Source organism: Melospiza georgiana, chromosome 3, assembly GCF_028018845.1.
Source record: "Melospiza georgiana isolate bMelGeo1 chromosome 3, bMelGeo1.pri, whole genome shotgun sequence".
In the NCBI taxonomy this organism is placed as follows: Eukaryota; Metazoa; Chordata; class Aves; order Passeriformes; family Passerellidae; genus Melospiza; species Melospiza georgiana.
This window is the reverse complement of record NC_080432.1, coordinates 50764043-50785189: the sequence shown is the minus strand read 5'-3', so window position 1 is coordinate 50785189 and position 21147 is coordinate 50764043. Positions and strand designations below refer to the sequence as shown.

At 38.0% G+C, this 21147-nt stretch overlaps 2 protein-coding genes across 5 annotated transcripts in view; one reads left to right on the top strand and one right to left on the bottom strand.

Annotated features, from left to right (window-relative positions):
* Window positions 1-13253, bottom strand: part of PACRG (parkin coregulated) — a 213959-nt gene extending 200706 nt beyond the window's left edge. For 3 of the 4 annotated variants that reach the window (XM_058020244.1, XM_058020247.1, XM_058020246.1), the window contains exons 1-2: window positions 13164-13253; window positions 12505-12690 (exon numbers count right to left, since the gene is read on the bottom strand). In XM_058020244.1, the coding sequence (XP_057876227.1) occupies window positions 12505-12648 (144 nt within the window). In that variant the 5' untranslated portion in view covers window positions 12649-12690; window positions 13164-13253. Of the gene's footprint in view, window positions 1-12504; window positions 12691-13033; window positions 13070-13163 lie in introns of those variants that run through there. The other variant, XM_058020245.1, reaches the window with a different exon arrangement.
* An 84-nt stretch (window positions 13254-13337) lies between these two features.
* The window catches only part of PRKN (parkin RBR E3 ubiquitin protein ligase), a 679301-nt gene continuing 671491 nt past the window's right edge, over window positions 13338-21147 (top strand). Inside the window, 2 exon segments of the mRNA XM_058020484.1 lie at window positions 13338-13431; window positions 13434-13493. Of these exon segments, the coding sequence (XP_057876467.1) occupies window positions 13338-13431; window positions 13434-13493 (154 nt within the window).

Sequence of the window (21147 nt, the reverse complement as noted above, 5' to 3'; positions counted from 1 at the left end):
CACTCCTAAAGATGTGCATCTGTTGGTCATTTTAAACTGCATTTGAGGAAATGGCAGTTTCACCCATGAACAGCTGACCTCATGTTTTTTGGAAATAATGGAGAACAGACAAGGGTGATCCAAACAAGAGGCTTGTTTGTCATGTTACTAGACACCAAATACTGTATTAAAAAGCAAAAGAAGTTTAATTTTTATGCTAATTAACCAGGAAAAAAAACCCCAAAACACAACCCTGCAGATAACAGACTTTGCTAGTTTGAATAATTGGTACCTAGTGCTGTAGCTTATTTTCACTTTGTGGGTGTTTTTCATATAGTAGCATAATCTTTTGTGATTAGGCTACAAATTTTAAGTGGCTCTAGAGAATCCTTCTGAAAACACAAGAACCATGTCAATATTTATGAAGATCTCCCTTAAAAACACACCTTATTTACTTTCTTTGGAAAAACAGGATCCAAAATGATGATTTTGATCAGACAGTTTACAACTTGCAAGAAAACAAGACACAATTACAGCTCCTTAATGGATACCTTGTGAACTACTCTGTCTTACAGTGTGTCTATGGGACCCTGAAGTAAAGTTAATATACATATAAAGCAGTCAGTTAGGCAGGGATCAAGAAAGCAGGGAAATTGACTGGAAAAACAAAGTATCAAGAAACCTAGAGTATAAAGAAATCTAAGCATAAAGAAACCTATAAATATAGGCTAAAGGAAACAGTATACCAGAGAGGATTACAGAATCCCTTCATATAATGAGCATATTACATTAAGTGGAATGCCCACCTGGTAATAACCAATATTTACATTATAGCATTTTCTAGATGCTTAATGGAAAGCTTTCAGCCCATTGAGTTACCCACAGCACAGATTGGTTTGAACACCAGCCCCCAATGTCAGGGTAAATTCAAAGAGCCTAAATCAGGCTTTAAGGTCAGGCTCCTCCATTGTTGGTGAAGAGAATGAGACACTTCAACATGTTTAGGTGCTGACAGACATGCTGAATACCTACACAACCCTGAATATAGGGATGTATGTGAATTTCCATTCCTCTTTGGAGGTCAGACACTTGAATCAAGACTATAAAAGTGATGCATCAGACTACTGAAAACGCAGACTGTGAAATTATTTTCTGAAGACTGACACCTGCTTTCAGCAAGGTCCCCTTAAATGATAATGTATTCTTGTGCATATTTATCTAGGAGTTAGAAAGAGGTGATGATTTTGTTAATTTCTCTGTTAAGAGCACAGTGAAGGCTTCAAAAGAACTACTGACACAAGAGAGTCTACCTCCAGCCCACTGGGAAGAGTGTTAGTTAGGAGTCAGCTGATCTGCATTCAGTTTAAGTATGAACTCTAAACTGTGACTTCAAGCAGAAAAAAGGTCATATGAGTATCTCAGCTAAAGGAGCTCTCAGAGGAACTATTTCGGCAATCACAACAAACATTTTGCTCAGAAATGCTTAGCCTTGTCATTGACTAAACATTTGTGCCAAACACCCTTAGGCAAGATTTTTTTAATCGATCTTTGATGAGATTAACTAAAAACTGAAGAATATTTAATTCTATAAAGGAACAAGAACTCAAAGTGTTCCACTTGCCAGAAGCAAAAGAACAAATATGACAAAATGAGAATAATCACCTAGATACTACCAAACAGTGACCTGATAAAGAACAATTAAACAAATAACAAATGGAGGGAAGAAATTTAGACTTAACTGATTTGTTAATGGCAATTTTGTAATTAGCTCTACAAATATATTTTAACATTTCCACCCAATATACACTTTGTTATCACTGTCTAATGTAATATTGTACAATAGAGGCAGAATTGTTCTATTATTAGTAAAGGGTCATTTGTTTTCTCACTTAAGCTGATAAAATTGAAATATTTATCTGGTGTCAGGGAAAAGGAAAAACAACAATCCAAGCAAAACCAAATATGGTAAAACCCAGTAATTTCTTCAATAAAATTTACACCCAAAAGTCTAAACACTTTATACTATTGACAGGCACAGCATTGTCAATGGTTGGCACTCAGTTAACATTTCTATTATAAAGGTTCTTTTGTCAGCATAGAAGAGTTTGTGAAATTACCTGAGTTTGTGAAATTACCTGCAATCTTAAATTCACAACTCATTGATTTCTTATTGATACACTGGAACTTAATTTACTTATTAAAGTGATAGATGTTACACAATTTTAGTTCACTGTCTATGAATTCTTCATACTAGATGAACAACTGGATGACTAAAAGCCTTCAGAAGCTATCAAATACAATCTTAAAACTTGACTGTTGTCCTGAATCATAATATTGTAATACATCTTGAATATGTCCAAAGGCATACTAGAGGCTCATAAAATAATCACGACTTAAACAGATTTTAAGTAGAAGGCAGAAACATGCTAAAATGTTACTTTTGTGAAATTTTAGGGATAGTATGTTTCTCTAAGTATTTTTTTCCACTCTACAATATTCGCACAGTGAAATTTGACTGAAGTGTGATAAATTCATATAGGTATGAACTGCAAATTTCTAATAGCCTTGCATTGGATAAGTTAAGCATTGGCATAATTTAGAGCTAAAGCAGACTCTGACACCACTATTACCTTTAGGTTGCTTTACTTTCTAAAAAAACTCAACATATCTCCTAGCTCAACCAGAGGTTACACATTATATACAGAGATCACTTTCTGAGTTTGATAGATTGCATTACACAGGAGATGAAATCAAGTTCTAGTAATTGTTCCTCTGATCTTTAACATAAAACCTTATGAATTAAATGAAGGACACACAAATTAGAGGGGCAAGAGATAGTTAGTAAAACACTGTATGAAAATATAAAAAAATCAGGTAATACACATATACTTCCCATGAAAAATATTTCCCAGTCATGCATTACAATTTAACATTATAATAAGCTCATTCCTATAAGATTTTTTTTTTGGTCCAGTAGAAATTATCATATGAGGCATTCTAATAAGGTCTTGGTATAAGCTTTATGTTCTCCAGAAGTTTTCTTTCTATGTGGAACTGCCCTCCTCCCAAACACCCAGCTGAACACTACTTCAAGAGAAATCCTGTGATATAAAAAAGACACCATCTGGAGGAGAAGTAAATAAAGCCAGAGAAAAGGTGAGCACAAATAGCAGATGAGTGCAGAAAGAGTGAGATCAATAGAACCACTTTGATAAGTAAGAACATAAGCTTTCAACTTCTGTGGTGAAAAAAAAAAGTTTATCAGATTCTGGCTACAATGTCAGTAAAAGTATGCATGCACCTTTTCCTGAGAAGATAGCCAATACAAAACAATAACGTGACATTAAAACATCATCTATAGGACAGTAAAATAAGCCAGAGAATAATTATATAATTATTGGCCTTGAAACAGAAAACTTCAATCATTAGATATGCCCCCTAATTCTATGCACCAAGATTTATCAGGAAAGAAAACTAAATCCAAAGCCTTCCAATTTATAGAAGATCTCTTAAATACTTAAAAAGGGGTCTGTGATGGCCATATTCAGTGGAGCATCCAGGAGTAGGAGAATGCACAGGGGCACACACCAGCCTCAAATGCATGATTTTGCACAATCACAGTCTTGCACAGATCCTTGCACCCTAACTCTTTAGCCACGACATTCCCTGCCCACAAGCCCTTGCAGTTCTCCTTCCAGGGGGCTCTCCTTTCTTCCTTAAGTGAAAAAAGCAATGCAAAAATTCAGGAGCTAACATTTCATTCCATAAATCATGGGCTTAATTATACAGCTATGTAAGATTTGTCATTAAGACAAATCTTACATAGAAATAACAGAAGAGAATTCCTATCTAACAATTACTGAAAGAATGAAAACTCTGCTAAACTTAGAAGACCCAATACCTACAGATATTTTCAAGAATACCTAGTAAGTCCAAACAACTTATGCAGTAATTGTTTGATGAGATGAGTTGATGAGAGTAAATGGGATGCAAAACAAGACAAAAATTATTAAAAAATGCTCATGTGATGATAGCAAACCAATGGATATCCTACATACGTAAGATGGGCAAGAAAACACTGTACCCTCTGGATTTCAGTCAGTTTTTGTGTAGAATACTGTGTATTGCATACTAACCACACAAAGCATTCTCATTAATATGCTCCTGACCAATACAGTAGTGTTGCCATCTTATCACAGGGGTTCCATACTATTTTTTTATTGCAAAGGTTCCACACCTTCTTGGTGTTTCTTGTGGGCAGCTCCTCAGAGCACCAACTCTTTCCTCTTCACAAAACAGCCAACTGACACAATTTCCCTTCTCAACCAGCCAACCCACTCTTTTATAGCACTCTTCTTCTCATTGGTTACAGCTGTGGCCTGATAAAGTCAGGCCTGCTCCCAATCTTTGACAATTGGCCCAGCTGCAACTCCTTAGGGATAAGATTACGTTCTATACTATCTCTATTTTCTTATATTCAATCTCCCTACACAGTAGGCCTCAAACAACTTTCAAGATGTGTTCTGCCTTCAGCTGGTAGTTACAAGAAAAGTTAGTAGTATGCCATGCTTGCTCCAAGAGTTTTCATTGCACAGATATTTCTGTGATGTATTTTATGTATTAACTTTGTCATGTTGTGTAAAATTTTTGTACTTACTGTAGTATACATGGGCTTAAAAAGTCTTTCATTACACAAAAAATCACAACAACCAACAACCAAACTCTACCAAACAAAGCTAGTCTGGATCCTAGTCAAGTTAGCGACATACTTATATTATGAAACTGAAAATAAATCAATATTTACTCTTGCTATCAAGGCCTTGGCATCATCCCTTACAGAAAGATGGGTGAACAGTAATTTTCTAAAAAGAAAAATCTTACATTAAAAGAGACCATCAGAAATGTATGAAAAGCTAAATTATATATTTATCATCCTATTATAATTAAGGCAGGTTTTATTATCACATCAGAATCTTGTTTTTTTCAGGCAAGAGGCCCAACAGAAATTTCACAGAAAGTCTGACTCGAATTAAATTGCTCTCAGGAGCAATTCTCTTATTTGCAGGCATCCCCTCAACTCACACTCATAAAAGTCCAAAAATTTCAACTATGAGAAACATTATATTTGTAATGTATCTACAGAATCAGAGTGCAACTATTAAACACAAGACTCCATAATTTAGCCTTCAGCACATTGTGACCCCATGAAGGAATTTATAATTTTATCTTATCTAACATGTATTTTATCTAAGAAAAGAAGTCATCAGAGCTCAGTAAATTTTCCAGCAAAAATTATTTAACTATGGTACAAAATGAAAATCTATGCCAAACTGCTTATATGGATGTCAAGCGTATAGAGAATCAGCTACTGCTAGGAGGAACCAGTCAGTCTTTCACAGAAGTTTGTCTATGACACTATCTAGAAATTTTATCAATGTACCAGTAGTATAGCTAGCTACAATTTTGTTACCCTTCATAATAATTTTAATTTCAAAATAGTTAGGAAAACTTTATGAAAAAAGTAAAACCTTTCTGACCACTAAAAGTCTTATCAGGTAATTTCAGTTAAACATGTACTAAGCATATATATTACCTGAAGTATCAGTTACAAAAGGAAGGAAAAATTTCATTTCCATGGTACAGACTCCAGCACACTCTGTCTGTAAAGTTTGGGAACACAGCCACAGGAAAAGTCATACTCTGTTAGTGATCACCTAGGTCCCTGCTTTAGGGAGTCACATTCAGATGGTTTTCTGTTTCCCCACTCCTTTTCCTAATGCACATGCCACTGAGCTACATCTCCTGTCTCCTTCACCCACTTAAAGCTTCTAGTGTTATTTAAGTTTTAGCAGTGACAAGAGGAGAATGTGAGACAAGGGACAGCATCCAGCAGCTGACAGCTACATACATGGCCAGCTGCTCCAATTCCTTGAAGCATTCATTGCATGCTTGGCAGCAGCCTTCCCTGCACACTTGCAGCAGACTCCATAAAAAGGATTAGCTGTAGCTGAAATAATCTAATAAGCATGTGTTGCTGCTACCCAAACACTGATGCAGGCTTGCTCAAGTGTATCTGGGAAGCCAGCCTGAAGTTTATGATGTAGTTTGCTGTTATAACTGGAACAATATAGTGTTAAAGGTTTTTCTAAGGGACAGAAGGGAGATGTGTTTATTACCCCTTACACATAGTGAGAAAAGCAGCAGATTTATTAAAACAAAAACCTTCAAATGCCTTTTTTCTTGTCCAAATAGAAGGTAAATTAGTCATCACTAATTTGTCTGACCTTAGCAGCAACAAAGCCATGGAGTGACCACAAGCAACCATAATATGTAAGATGTAGAATCGCGGGAAAAATCAGGTGGAAAATTACCTCAAGAAGTCTCCAATTCCATCTCTTTCTCCAAGCATGGTTATCTCAGAATAGGTTGCTTAAGGCTTTTTTCCATTTGAGTCTTGAAAATCTCCAAGAAGACTGCACAGCTCTGGAAAATCTGACGCACTTCTTGACAATCCTCATTGTGAAAAACCTTTTCACCATCAGGAACACCTAACTTCAACACATGTCTTGTCCTCCCGTCACTGGAGAGAACAGACTGGCATTTTCTTCCTGACAGCTTTCTTACAGCTATTGGGTCACTAGGTGTGTTAAGACCCAATACCATGAGATATCCTGGTAGTGTTCTCTTTTCCAGGCTGAAATACTTTTCCCCTCAGCCTCTCCTCCTGCAACATGAACTCCAGAACCCTGCCTTGATGGTTCTTCACTCAAATCACTTCAAGTAGCATCCTAGAGCATTCCCAGTCAGCTAACAGGGAGAAGACTAAGACAAAGGCTGAAGCCTACACAGAATACAGGATTTTTCTTGAATGAAATTGAAGACAACAAGTTAAAAGAAAGAATATGCACATGCATGTCCATTTCTTTGGAAACTCTTCTGGAGACACAGTGCTGAGAAGGGTATATGGTAGATGCAGTCTAACTCATCTCTTTCACATTTTCAATTGGCTGGCTCCAGAGGCATACTCAGCTGAACGCAGGAAACGCTGACTTTAGATAATTCCCTACACAGCAAGTTGACAGCTTAAAATCATGTTTGGAGACTATTCTTATTAACTATAGTTTCATAATTTGTTCAAAATTGCTACATTTGCAGTAAAAAAATTTTGGAACTGAAAAATGCTGTCTTCATTCAGAGAAACAACAGAAGAAGATAGCCATACACTCAGAGCACTGGAGGATTTTAACTTGTATGAAATATGTAAAGAGTTTGCAAACTTTAAAATAGTTTAATTCCTATGCAAGAATTGTCAGAATTTGACATCTCCATAATAATTTCCAGTTAGAATTTATTCATTAATTCATAAAAAAGTACTTAGTAGAGGAGTTTTGAAAAAGCACTGCCAAAATGTTTTAAAACCAATTTACTTTTACCTTCTCTAAATGTGAAACTTAAAACCTCCCAAGGTCATTTTCCATGTAAAATATCATGAATCACATGAAGTGATTTAAGACAAGAATTGTTGATCAAACCACAAAACAGAGTCTAACTGATAACTTACTTATTAACTATTTTAAGTCATATGACTGAATTAGAAGAGAAGATTTACTAGAGATTCAAATGTGTAACAAATTTTCATAAACGAAGCAGCGTGATTTCCTAATGATTTCGGTAAGAAACTGATCTTTTCATCCTAACTGCAACTATGAACAATACCAACCTTTGACCACATTCACAAAAATAAAGTGCTGACTTTAAGGTACTTTAAAATAAGAGCAGTATGATTAAGTCATCTAGGTTATAGTTGAAAACATAATATGAAATAGAAGCCTTCTGAGGAAATTATGGTCTTAAGCATGCGTATTTTTTCTGTATATTCTGCTTTTACATTATACTATCAAAGAGGTCATTACAGTAAATATGAGCATGGAATTGTAAAGGAATCTAACCTTATGAGGGGAAATAAAAACCTCCTTGTGTTGGAGCTTTTCATGTTTGAACCTAATGAAACTGAAGTGCCTCATCAATCCAGAGGGATGACTGTGTACCGGCACAAACGAGAAGGTACAAACAGGCAGCAGACACAGGCAGGGCTGTAGCAGTGACAACTTTTGTGAGATTATACTGTTATAAGCTCACACATAAGTGTATGTCAAGTCTATTAAAATGCTATTAAAGATTTAAAAAAATTGTGGCTTTTAATCTAGGTTTAACCAGGGCCCCTGTCCAGTTCACTGCAAAGCCATACAAAAGTTCATATTACACAAAGAATAAATGTTCAGGGATGAGAACAGCACCTTTCAATTGTGCTGCAAATTTATGCTGCTGTAAATGCTTGTGGAATTACCCTGCTAGAACTTGGTGTCATACTGGTTTTAAATGAATTAAAACTGCAGTGTTGCCAAGAGGGTACATTCCCCAACACACAGCTTGTGCTGACACTCTCCTGCTTCCCTTCTCATTGCATATATTAACTCTTTAAGGGCTGCTACAGCTGACCCAATTTACTCTATAAATATAGAAAAAACAATATCTGTGCAAAAGGAGAGATAGAAGCATGCAGTCAGGACAGGGAGAAGGGCAAAACAGATGAGCCTTGTTAAAGCAGAAGCCTTGCTTGCCTCAATCCCACAGACAGCAGTTCAACACTGTGAGCTTTTTCAGCAGGATCAGTTCTCTGAGCATTCAACATTGTACAAATGAGGACACAACAACAGGCAGCAGCACTAAACAGCCTGAGAGAGGAAGAAGATAGGATTGCCTTCCAGAGTACTGACAGTTTAAATTGTCTCACAGTGTTCACTGAAGTGTACTTGTAGATTGTACACAATTGCTATTGTTAAACTGGAGAAGTTCCTCCAAGACAGATGTACTACTTCTCAATATATATTTATCAAAACACTCCTTTAACTTGACATCTATATGCCCCAAAACACACTGTTTTTTCCAAATTAGCTGTTACAATCAAAAGATACAACTTCTTTCTCCTATTCTTTCCTATAGCCTCAAAATCAAATCAGAAACTTCGACTGCTACAAGGTAAATAACAAAAGTAGTCTTGGTTATGCAGTGTGGATGAATATAAATATAATGACAAATCACAAACCTCAGAACATAAACAAATCACATCATGGCTAAAATGAAACTTTTGCTATGAGTTATTATCAAATGGTAAAGGGTAAGAAAGCCCTTCACAACACACATTATTGAAAATGGCTTGAGAGAAGTGTTTAAAGTACAAAGATTGAGAACTCGTCCCCATACATACAGACTGCAGACTCCTAAATGCAGAACAGAAGAGTGAAAATCCAGAGCTGCAACACAAATAATGATTTTTCTGCTTAAGAGCAATTATGCTTTTTTTAGGAGATGAAAGCTGTGCCCTATACATAGCTAAGACTCTCTAAGGCTGAATATCTGCTTTGGTTTTAGAAATCCAGCAACAATTTTTAGCATCCCTTCCTTTCTAAGGCCATGTAGTAAACGCTGTCATTCTATCCCTGTGGCCTGTTCCTGAAGGCAAATTCTGACTGATGTCATGGAACACATGAATGTAATAGTAATCTTGTAAAATTGGGAGATAGATAGGAATTATCTTTCTACTGTTTCCTTTAAGTACTAAAATGAATTCTGTCCTTGAAAAAGTGCTTTTACCACTGGCGCATTACAGAAAAGTGGGACACTTTATTCTGTTCTCTTTCATTGCAGAAAATAGGAAAATATCATCTAGCGAGGATCAGAAGTGAACTGAGATATCTTCCTGCTGTCCACATTCACATTCAGACACTTCTCTACTGGCTAGTCTATACATTAATTTTTAATTGTGTTCCTAATTCTACATGCAGTACCTCTGAAGTAAGAGCACACAACATGCTTGATTCCACTGGAGGACAAAACAATTAAAATGTAAATGTAGCTTGTTATTATAGAAGACCTTTATTGAACCTTGCTTTTAAAGTAAATGGCTATATAAATTTACAGTTTTGGAACAACTTAAACCCTTTATTCCGTTCAGGAACATTTTTATTCAGGTGAATATTTAAGCATTGCATTTCACTAAGTGAGTTTTGGATTTAGTGAGAGCTGAGAAAAGTTTTAAATACTGTGTCTGCTTAATTTCTGCACTTACTAATGACTATGAAAGTTGACTTTATTCAGAAACATTCATGAAAAACAGCTTAGTAAAACACTCTTTGCCCAAGCAACATAAAGAATTCTGGAACACTTACTACAATATTTACGGTCATATATGCATAATGGTAATCTGTTAAGACTCTACACTAAGAGTTTAAGACTAACTACATGCTTGCACCAAAGGCTATTAATCAATACCTCATTGTTTGACCTGGAGATGCCAAACACGTTTAACCCTGTGCCTTATCACGCTGTTAACAAAAAGAATTACCATGTTGTAACCAGATATTCCTGCTGTGCTTTCAACCCTCCAGTCAGCTCCCAAGCCTTCCATGAGAACTTCATCAAAGATGTCAACCTCTGACAAGTGAGTACTTAATAAATCTAAAGCTCCAATTAAAAGGTAGTTGGAAAGGTAAAAAGGAAGTCCCACTTCTGCACAGACAGCGAGGCAGTGAGATATTCCTTTTTTTGCACACCAACTGGAAAATATTCTGGTGGCTGCCTGACTGCAGATGGAGCTTTTTCAAAACATAGCCCTGGCACTATGAATCTCCCAAGACCACTAAGAGTTTCAGAGCTTCCAACCCAGTTATGAGTAGAACGTGTGCAGCAGGTCAGAACACTGTAAACCTGAGCTCTGAAAGGCTGAGAGGGCAAGCAAGGGGGCAGACAAGCAGGGCAGAAATGAAACAGGTAGCTCAGAGAGGTCAGGCAATCCCTGATGTTGGGAGGTTTCACAGTTTAGCTAGGAAAAACCATCATTGACCTGATCTGGGTGCTGGTGACAGGGCCACTTCAAGTGGGAAGTTGGGTTAGATGATTTCCAGATGCCCATGCCAAAAAAATTAATTTCTGTTATTCTGTGAGTAGCTGCAAAGGCAGCAGATTTACCTGTATGCAGTTGCTTAATGGAAGTATCACATGATTTAATGGTCTGTTCATGTTCAGGAAGTTAGAAATGCAGCCATAAAAGTTAATATTCTATAAACGTTTAAAAGCAAACCTGAATTCTGATTAAACTCATAGTTAGTTATTTTCACAAGTCACAGCTCCTTTTTTAAAATTAAATATGTATTTCTCAAACTCTACTGAAATGGCTGATTCTCCTAGACAAAATTGTTTTTTACATATCTAGGTGTAAACAACCAAATATCCATTACTTGAATTTTTTTCAGAGAACAGGAAACATATTTTAAAAATTAATCCTAAAGGTTGCTGAAGTATTACAGTTCATTCCATGCACTGCTAGAATAAAAACAAACAAATCAAACAATCTTCTTTAAAACAAAGGGATTATTTGGTTGTGTTCACCTTGTTGTTTTCCAAGTAAGGTGAAATATCTTGTAGTTTTACTAATTAGGAGAAAGTTTTTCAAGTACGTAACTTTCACTCTATTTAAAATGCTTGTTTGGATTTTTAAGAGGATGATCCTGCAGATAAGAGAGACTGCACCAGAAAGACCCCTTCAGCAAATTAGAGGGAAATAATGTATTTCATAACAGCTGTCAGAATACTCTATAGATTTAAAAAAACCCTTGAGGACTCAAGCCTTTGCTAACACCTTGAACTATGTCCAAATGAACAACACAATCCAGGAGTTTAGGCAGAGACCTATGGTAATATTACCTCATCCACTCACATGTTGAACATCTGTACTCTATACTAGTTGAAGCTTTTTAACTCCTCAATTCTGATAAAGGTACACAAATAAAACAGTATAAAGAGATTTGAAGGGCCTTTATACTACTATTTTAACTCCCAAGCCTCCAAGTTCATTAGAAATTGTAACTGTTACTTGTTGGATCAATTTCTCTGTCTTTGAACTGCAAGTTGGAGAACTAATGTTTGTTTGTTTAGTATTCTCCTAGATAGTGTGGAAGCTTTTCGTTATTTTCCAAGATTGCTTTAAAAAATCTATTAATCTATTTTCCAGATCTCCTATGTGACCATCCTATGTGACATTCACATCAATTTCATACACTATGCCAGTGTACTAAAACTTTTGAGAAATACTGCACTACCACTTGACAGCATTTTGTTAAGTGCGAGGCAGTAAGCCCCACACACAATTCCACAGGCTGTCAGTTTAACAGGCTGTGCGCTGCCAATACAAAACCATACCAAAAAAACCCCCAAAAAACCAAAAAAACTTGAGGCACCAAATTAAAGTGCTTAGCAAAAGCATCACAACTCTCACAGGCACAGAGAGTTACCTTGCAGTAATACTTCTGCAAAGCCTGAGGGTAATTTCAGCAACCAGCAAACTCCAGATAAGGTATTAGCAACTTGCACACTTTCCTGACATGTTTTATCCACAGCTCTAACTTGCTACGCCTCTTGGACAAGTTGAGTTAATTACTATCACCTCTATGCTAGCAGCAAACATACCACGCTGTTTTTCATCATGGCTTTAATACTGAAACCCTCGCAGGGCTGTTGCTTGTCGTGCTGCTTGTCCTTCTTCTCCCGCTTCTGGGGCCGCCTGTCACCGGCGGGTTTTGAGGGGCCCGGACGTCCCTCCTCCATTACCATTTCCCCACCGGCGCCCACGACGGACCAGATGAAAATAACGGACTGGAAAAAACAAGCGAACATGAGCGCCCCGTGCCCGGCGAGTTAGGGCAGGCAGCAGGTGCAGCCTCGCTCCCTCCACTCCACATCCAGCGACCCCCTCACACAGCCGTCCTCCGCCTTCCCTGCCCCTCACAGGCCCCCTCTGCCTGCCCCTCGCCCCTGCACCAAGTCCCGTTCTGCATCACCACCCCAGCTCGTCCCCCGCCTCCGCCGTGTCCAGCCCCTCATCACCACCTGATGTCCTTGTCCCCCGGGGAGTCCTCGCCCCTGCCCGCCCGCCCGCCCGCCGTTGCCTCCCCTGCGGCTCCGGCCCTGCGGGTCCCTCTCGGGCTCCGTTGGGCACCTGCCGCCACGCGCGGTCCCCCGGCCACGCCGCCGTCGCCAGGCAACGCGTCAACAACCCGCCGGGGAAGCGGGACGGGAATCACAGATAACCCCGTCGGCACCGCCCGGTCCCGCACAGCTGTACCTACCCCCGGTGCACCGTACACCGGGGCGGCGGACAGCAATTAACGAGAAAGTCATTAGCGGTGCGTGGGGGAAATGTGAGGCGATGACGTGCGAAGAGCCGGTGCGGGTGTGAGCTGTCAAGGGACTACGCTACCCAGAGAGCCCAGCGTGCGCCTCCACCTCCCTCGCTGAGGCGCATGCGCGTTCAGGGCCGGCCCACCCTGCCCACATTCGCGCGACCCCCCCGGGCGGCTGCAGGGGAAGTGCTGGAGCGGCGGGCGCGGCCGGCACGTGCGCGGGCGTGCACGCGTCGCCGCTCTCCTCCCGCTTGGCCGCGGCCGCCGCCATGATCGGTGAGTGAGCGCGGCAGGGAGCGGGGAGAGCCCGGATAAGGATCCGCCCTTTCCTCCCCGCCCCTTCCCTTCCGGCCTCCGCTCTGCTACTCCTGTGGCTGCCGCTGTTGTCGTCTCTACTGCCTTGTGTGGGGCTCTGGGGGCGACGGGGCTGGCTCGGCTCCCTTCGCGTCCCCTCAGTCCCTGCACGTCGCTCCCGGTGCCTCGGCAGAGCGGGGGCGAGCTGGGCCTGCCCTCGGTCTGTGCCCGCTGGTTAAGCCGCGGCGGGCCCGGGCAGGACCCGCGGGTGCCAAAGTGCTCAGAGGGGTCACTGCCCTCCTGTTTTACCCCCGCAGGAGAGGGGTAAAAAGTCTGGCCAGGCCTTGTGGCTGAGGTTATTTTTAAATCGCATTTGTTTCTTAATCAGTATATCGGTTGTAAATGCTTCTCGGCAAGGTTTGTGTGATATGCGAACTTCTTTTGGCCTTGCCAGCGTATATACGTGTTATTAGTCAGGCGTGGTACTGCTGGCGACCTGGAAAAGAAGAAACTTTTGACACGTCATGGTGTTGGGAGTGTGACCCTTTGGTCCTTGAGCTGCTTTCGGTGCCCATCCAGTGCTGGTGCGAAGCGTGACTCGGTTGTTTCAGCACTGGGTTTTCTTCTCTTCCTTAAATGATTAATCCATACCTGGAGAGTTCAAAACTACGGGATCTGTTTTGTAACCTTCCTGTTACACATTTAATCTTGCTTTGTCTTTCTCAGTTTTGAGAATTATTTAAAGTAAAACCTATAAAATGTAGTGGATGCACGAGCATTTTAGCAATTCTTTGCTGTCCTCAGGCCTCCTGTTTCATCATAAGTATTGGTGTCATAGTTGCTGCCTACTCAAGTTGAAAACTGCTTTTTGTTGTGAAAATATTTATTGGTTTTAAGTTGAACATCTCAAAAGTTTCCAGGAATGCTGTGGGTCTTTCAGGCATTCATTTTTTTCCTAGCAGTATATGATTGCAGGTGTATAGCTAATGTTCTTTCACCTTTGCTAAAGCTAAAAAGAAGATTATAAACAGCTGTCCAGTATTTTCGCTCTGTATGCATATTAATTCAAATGATCTCTTCCTAGTTGTGGTATTTTTCTTAGAGGACTTTGTCTTTTGAGCTACTCTTTTCTTATACAGTAGAGAACATTTTAAACTGAAGGCTTGGCTTAAGGAAAGCACAGAGGGTCAGTATTCCAGTGTTTTTATTTTGCAATGTCATTTGCTGATCTGAGGCACTGCTGTACTATATAAAATACATGTGTTTGCAGAACTGCAGCGTGTGTTTGTTTTTGAATGCTTCAGAAAAGTAATTCGAGTGTACCTAAGGGACTGCCCATGTGGTTACGGAGCTGATGCCTCTAGCTTCACACTGAAATCTAAATATTTACTTACTGCTCATGAATATAAATGTTATATGACTGAGGAATGATAATTTTATTTTCACTGTGGCAGAGGGAAACGTTTTTTAATATTGATTATGAAATGTACAGACCAATTAGTTGCAAATTTAAAAACACAGCTTTACATGAGTTGGAACCTGCCCTGGTTTAACCCCAGCTGGCAACTGGGTAGCACACAGCCGCTGGCTCAGCCCCTCCTCCTCTGCCTAGCAGCAGGTGGGGAGGAAAATTGCGGGCAAAATAAGAAGAGTTTAATAATTGAAACAAAGTAATAAAAATACTGACAATGCTAATGATGATGATAATAGTAATGAAGAGGAGAGAGAGGAATAAAACCCAAGAGAAACAAGGGATGCAGAATAAAATTGCTCACTGGCCAATGCCCAGCCCATCCTCCAGACCAACTCTCACCAGTTTATTTACTGGGCATGATCTGTGGTGTGGAATGTCCCTGTGGCCAGTTTGAGTCACTGTCTCCTGGCCACACTCTCCCAGCTTCCTATGCATGTCCTCACTGCCAGAGTGTGGAAAACCGAAAAGTCCTTGATTTGGGCTCAGCGCTATTTAGCAACAACTGAAACATCAGTGTGTTACCAACATTATTCTAATACCAAATTCGAGATGCAGTATTGTACTCACTTCTAAGTCAAATTAACTATCCCAGCCAAAATCATGACACCCTCCCCCACCCCCAAAAACAAAAGAATTATCTTCAAAGTATGTGACGTGGAGACCTAGTCCAATAGCCTGCTTTGAGACTTTCTGAAAACTCTCCTCTAAACATTTGCGAGCTGGGAATGCCCTAACAAAAAATTGGGGGCAGTAGGGCAAGGGTGAGATAATCATCTGCCCATTTTTTTAACCTGAGTATTCAAAAGAATTTTTCTATGAAACACACGGTATATTTTCCAAAATGTTTCACATTTTTATATCTCTAGAAGTGTCTTATGTCCTCATAGGTTAATGTCATAATATACTTGTACACATGATAATTCTTTTAATTGATTTTTTTATTTTCTATCTTTCTTCATTTCTCACAGACCAGGTCATATTGATTTGTGCACATTCAGGTTCCTTGAATAGTAATTTGAATCTGGACTGATCTAGTTAAGTGACATAGCTTGTCATAGCTCTACTTACCAAGGGCCATCATAGATTTGAGAACTTGTTTGAGGTGGGTTTTTAGAGTTTATTGTTTATTTTATTTATTTGCTTATTATTGGATCAGCTGAAAACTGGTGTTGGTGGAATGGAAGTGACAACCTGCAGTTGGATTGGCTGATCTATTTCTTAGTCAGCAGCCCTGGCAATTATGTCACATTCTTTAACATCTGTTCTGGGGGGAAAAAATAAAAAGCAAAACTGATTTTGAAGGAAGATCCTCGGACAGCTTTGTGGAATTTTTCAGAAAATATCTCTCAAAAAGCAAAAATCCCAGGAGAAGGCCCTAAGCTGTTTTAAAAATGTAAAAGATAGGCACTATATAGTTAACAGTGGCAGTTGAGCATTTCTGTGGTGAATGAGAGATGAAGGTGGTGCTAGCGACAGGTTGCAAAGGGCTTTGACAGTGAAATGTGATTCATCCAGCAGTAATCAAGTTAAGGGAGAATGGGAGCCTGGGTGAAAGTTTGAGCTATCTGGATGACCGATCGCTCCTCTGTGTTGCACCCTTTTTCAGCATGTTGGTAATCTACTTTCTACATAAATATTTCTCATTGGTATGAAAATAACCTTGAGGAAGCAAAATAGGAATAAACCCTTTCAGAATTTCCCTGAATATATTTATATACATGGCACTATTATAATAAAGGTACTAATGTAGCAACCAAAGGAAAAATAGTTTAGAAGTTTTCTACTTAGATATTTTGATCCCATGCTGCAATTTTGGGTATTTTTTCTTCTGTTGGCATTTTGGTGTTCTAATGCTATGGATAGTTGGACTATAATAACTATAGTATATATATATATATAACTGGAGTTATAGCTCAAGTTGTAGTTCATGAGCATATGGAACAGTCTGGCTGATAGTTAGTTTGATTAAACAAAACCTAAACCTTGGAATATCAAAGGCTACTTGCATTTCAAATACATGACCTCTTTTGCTCAGTTTGTTTCGAGCCTTTTTCCCTTCTCCTAGGGTCACTGTATTGGACTGCATGAACAGAATTGCATCATGACACAGTTTGTGTTTTACTGGATTATATTTTAATGATTATTTTCCTACAAAATGCTTTGTTATTGTTAGTAAGTTAGTAAACAACTTGCTGACATAGTAATAATGATGTTATATATATATATATATATATATAACATAGTTATAAAGTTAGTATCATTTGAAGTAGGAAATCTTCAAAAGACAACTGAATTTTGCTAGATATACATAAGTATTCTGGATTTTGTTGTTTCCGTGAAGGGAGATGAGAAGAATTTTTTCTTGGGTTTCTTTTTGGAAGACAATTAATAAGGGGGAGGAAAAGTGGGGTGTGTCTTCTTGCTTCTTTGGTATTTTTGGTTAATTTTTTTTTTTAAATGATGGGAAAATAACAGTATTATAATATCAAGACACTGGAGACTAACTAAGCAGGGGCTAAGGATATTCTGATGCAATGTTTTGAATTTTTCAGATAGGGCTCTACAGAAAATTGATCTGGCAGTTTCTTTAAATTATTGCCCATGCTTACTTGCATGTAATGTGTAAATGTAGTATCCAATGCACAATGCTTTTGTCCAGCCTATTTGTGCGATGAGAATGAAGTTAAGAGTTTCAAATTACACTCATTTTGAGAAACAACTAGGAAAAGGCCTTTGCTAACAAAATATGGAAATTGAGAAAAAAAATTTGGAAAGTGTAACAGCAAATGCTACTGATTAAGAGTCGTTGCCAATGTAAAGAATGTCTTTTGTAAATGTGTTTAAAGCTAAGGATATTATTTTATTCTGTTGCTGTAACACTGCCTCAAGAGGTAATTTTCTTATTTGGAAACACATGTATCCCCGTTTACTGAAGTAAGTTAGTTGTGCTACCACACCCTGTATCATGGAATTCTCAGATATATAAATGGTCAGGCCACAGGAGCAAACAATACCCAGAATGGTGCAGGTTTTCCAAGTTGCTTTATGTAGGAGAAGCCCAAGGGAGAATAAAATCATTACTGGGAAGGTTGTTACTTTGCCAGACAGGTTTATGTAAAATAAATAAATTAAGTATTTTCCATCAATTTTTGTTGTTGCTATGTACTGTATATAAGTATTGTTGGACTGCAAATCAACTTCTAACACAAAATGCAACCAGTGATATATGAAGTTTACCATTAAAGGAAGAAAAAAATAAGTAAGAAAGGGGCAGCAATATAGCCAGAATTCACAGAAAGCCACTACAATCTGTCTCCACTTTGGAGATAGTTTGTTGGCAAGCTTTACTTATATAATTGTCAGTTGTTTCACAACCCAATTTCTTCTTTCTGAACTACACTGTGGGTGGGGCATCTTGCAAATGTTTGTGCTTTATAAGGACTTCTAATCATTAAGTAACTAATTTTTAATATGGTCTTTAAAATCTATAATATTCTTAAAAGTTTTCAGTTTCCAAATGTAGTTCAGGCCCCTCCCAGTTCTTCTGTATTTTGATCAGTGCTAAAGGAGTGGAACAATGGGTGACCTTACAAAATAAGGAAAAAAATCCATTAGCTTTATCTGATGTAGAAAAATGCATCAGTTTTCTTTTGTCTGTTTTATTCTTGAGGTTGGACAAGGTAGAGAAAGAATTATTGTGCACTTTTTGAAGCAGACTGAAACCTGCCTGATTGTACTAAACTGGCTTTTAAGCAGTAGCTCTTTTGTTGCATCTCTTTTCTTAATCATCGTGTTCATGTGTACATTAGTATTGTTAAAGCTTGACCCAGGAGAAATTGTAGCATCGAAGTTGTTTTTTAAGGCATATGAAAATAACTGAAATATTTGCCATGATATTACAAATTCTCTTAAGATGACAAGAGACAAAGACTCATTTAAGTTCTCCAGCTATCATTCAAATATTAAATTTGATGATAGCGATCTTAAGGGTAGAAATAAATGAAGAATTAATCATGAAACTGCCTTTTATTTCATGCCCTTGAGCAATAATGTACAGTGGTAGCTGGTATTTGTGCTGGTAAATATGCGTATTTTCTTGAACAAGGCAGTTTTATTAATGATTTCTCATTAATTCAGACCAAAGATTGCATAAATAACTTGTCACAATTATGATGCATTAAATACACATAGTAGCTTTATGTGGTGTCTTTTTTACAGTGGCTACATGCCTATAATGGATAAGCCATAAAATCATCAGCAATTTCTTCTCCATATATCACAATGCCTTCCAAAACAGTGGCATCATAAATTATGTGCTTCAAAGAAATTAACTCTGCTAACTCTTTTCCTGTTTTTTTTATTTCTAAGTAGTTTGGGGTTTTTTAATGTCAGAAGCTTGCTCTTGTACTTCAAAACTGTTTGAGGCTGTTTGCAGAATATAACCCCTCTTTTCATGCTAGCAATTTCAATGATGGAAATTTTAAAACTCTGATTCTAAAACTATTCAAAAGCTTTCATGACCTCTGATGATCTCTGAATTTATAATATTATATATCAGTATTTTCTTCTCCATTTACCTTTGAAAGAGGGAAAACAAGGACAATGATATACACAGATCTAAAAAGTATGATGGGTCATTGCCCATTAAACACGTCCAAAATAAATTGTCTGGATCCTGCAGTTTTTACCGTACCTCTTGACTGTATTCCTGTTCTGATTGTTGAGGAAGACTTGATTTTCTATCCTTGGCTGGTTTGAGCTAAGTTGAAATTATGAAAAGGAAGGTGGTTACTAAATGAACATTTTCAACAAGTGCCTTGCTATTAATGTCTTCCCTTTTTAACCCTGATTTTGGAAATCTGACCTATGGGATTGTGTGTTTATTTTAGGAATATGTCAAAAGTTCTTTCTTTATACATTATTTGTCCCTATAGTATAGATCTGCTGGTGAGAAAAAAAAGAAAAATATTGTGTGTGCTTTGTTTTATTCCATGGATTTTATTCTTCTTTTAACATTCCCTTATGATTTGGAGACACAGTTTGTTTTTACCTCAAAGCTCTAAGCCTAGATCTTTTGGCCAAGAAAAGAAAAAAGAAAGGCATTAAGAAGTTGATTTATTGTTTAAGAATTTTTGAAGCTGATAAAGATGAATGAAGATCCTCATTGAGAAAAGAGCTTGTCATTACATGGCAGTTTAAAGGACAGCAAGATTAAAGTGTTTTAATGTGTAGAAAATAAAAGTAGAACTTTTTAGAGAGCAGTTGCTATCAAAAGCTCTTGGTTGTGCTGTTTTTTGTGAAAGTGGTATGAACAATGTATTTGTTGCCACAAGAGTTGGACATCCTCCTTTGCTTTAGTTTATCTGCTGAGAGTGGGGTTTTGTGTATTGTGTAAAAGTAGGCATGTGCACTAAGCTTGCTGTTGATGACATAGAAGGGCACTGAAGCAAATTCATTTGCAATTGTAAATTGTTTGTGATATGTAAAAACCAAACAAACAAAAAGCAAAGTTGTCTTTCCAGTAACAAAAATGTTCCTGCTTTGTTCACCATTGTTGTGATGATCAGTGTGAGTAATGTTTTGTTAAAAGTATAACTTTTCTATATTGTGATGTAGTTTCCATGCTTCCTTTTATTTGTTTGGTGGGTTTTTTGTTGTTGTTTTTGTTGTTTGTTTTGGTTTTTTTCAGTGTTGTCTTGTCTGTGCTGCTGTTTTCTATATCTTTTGTTTAGTATTTCTAAATGTCTTGCTCAGTGGTGAATTTCTACTCTTAGTTCACTGATTCCTTTTTTTTAAAAAATTAAATTTAACCAATAAAACTGTCTTGTGTCAGATCTAATCCTTGAGATTTAATAACTTTCAGTGTATAGAGCTAAGGATATTTAGCTAAATTCACAAGAATAAGAATCACAAAAAACTGAGATGAATGGGCTTTTTTAGGCCCATTGTGTAAGCTATTTCTCTAAGACATCCTTTCCATCTGAAGAGACATTTAGGCCCTCAAAGTTCCAGGAATAGTGTTCAGCTGCTTTTTGTCGTAATAATTTTACATGTGTATTTTCATTTTTTTTCTATGTGCCAATCCAGTAGTGTTTTGGTAGTGTGCTTTGATATCATGGAAAAATTATTTTCCATTTTCTTCATTGGTATTAAACTAAAGGA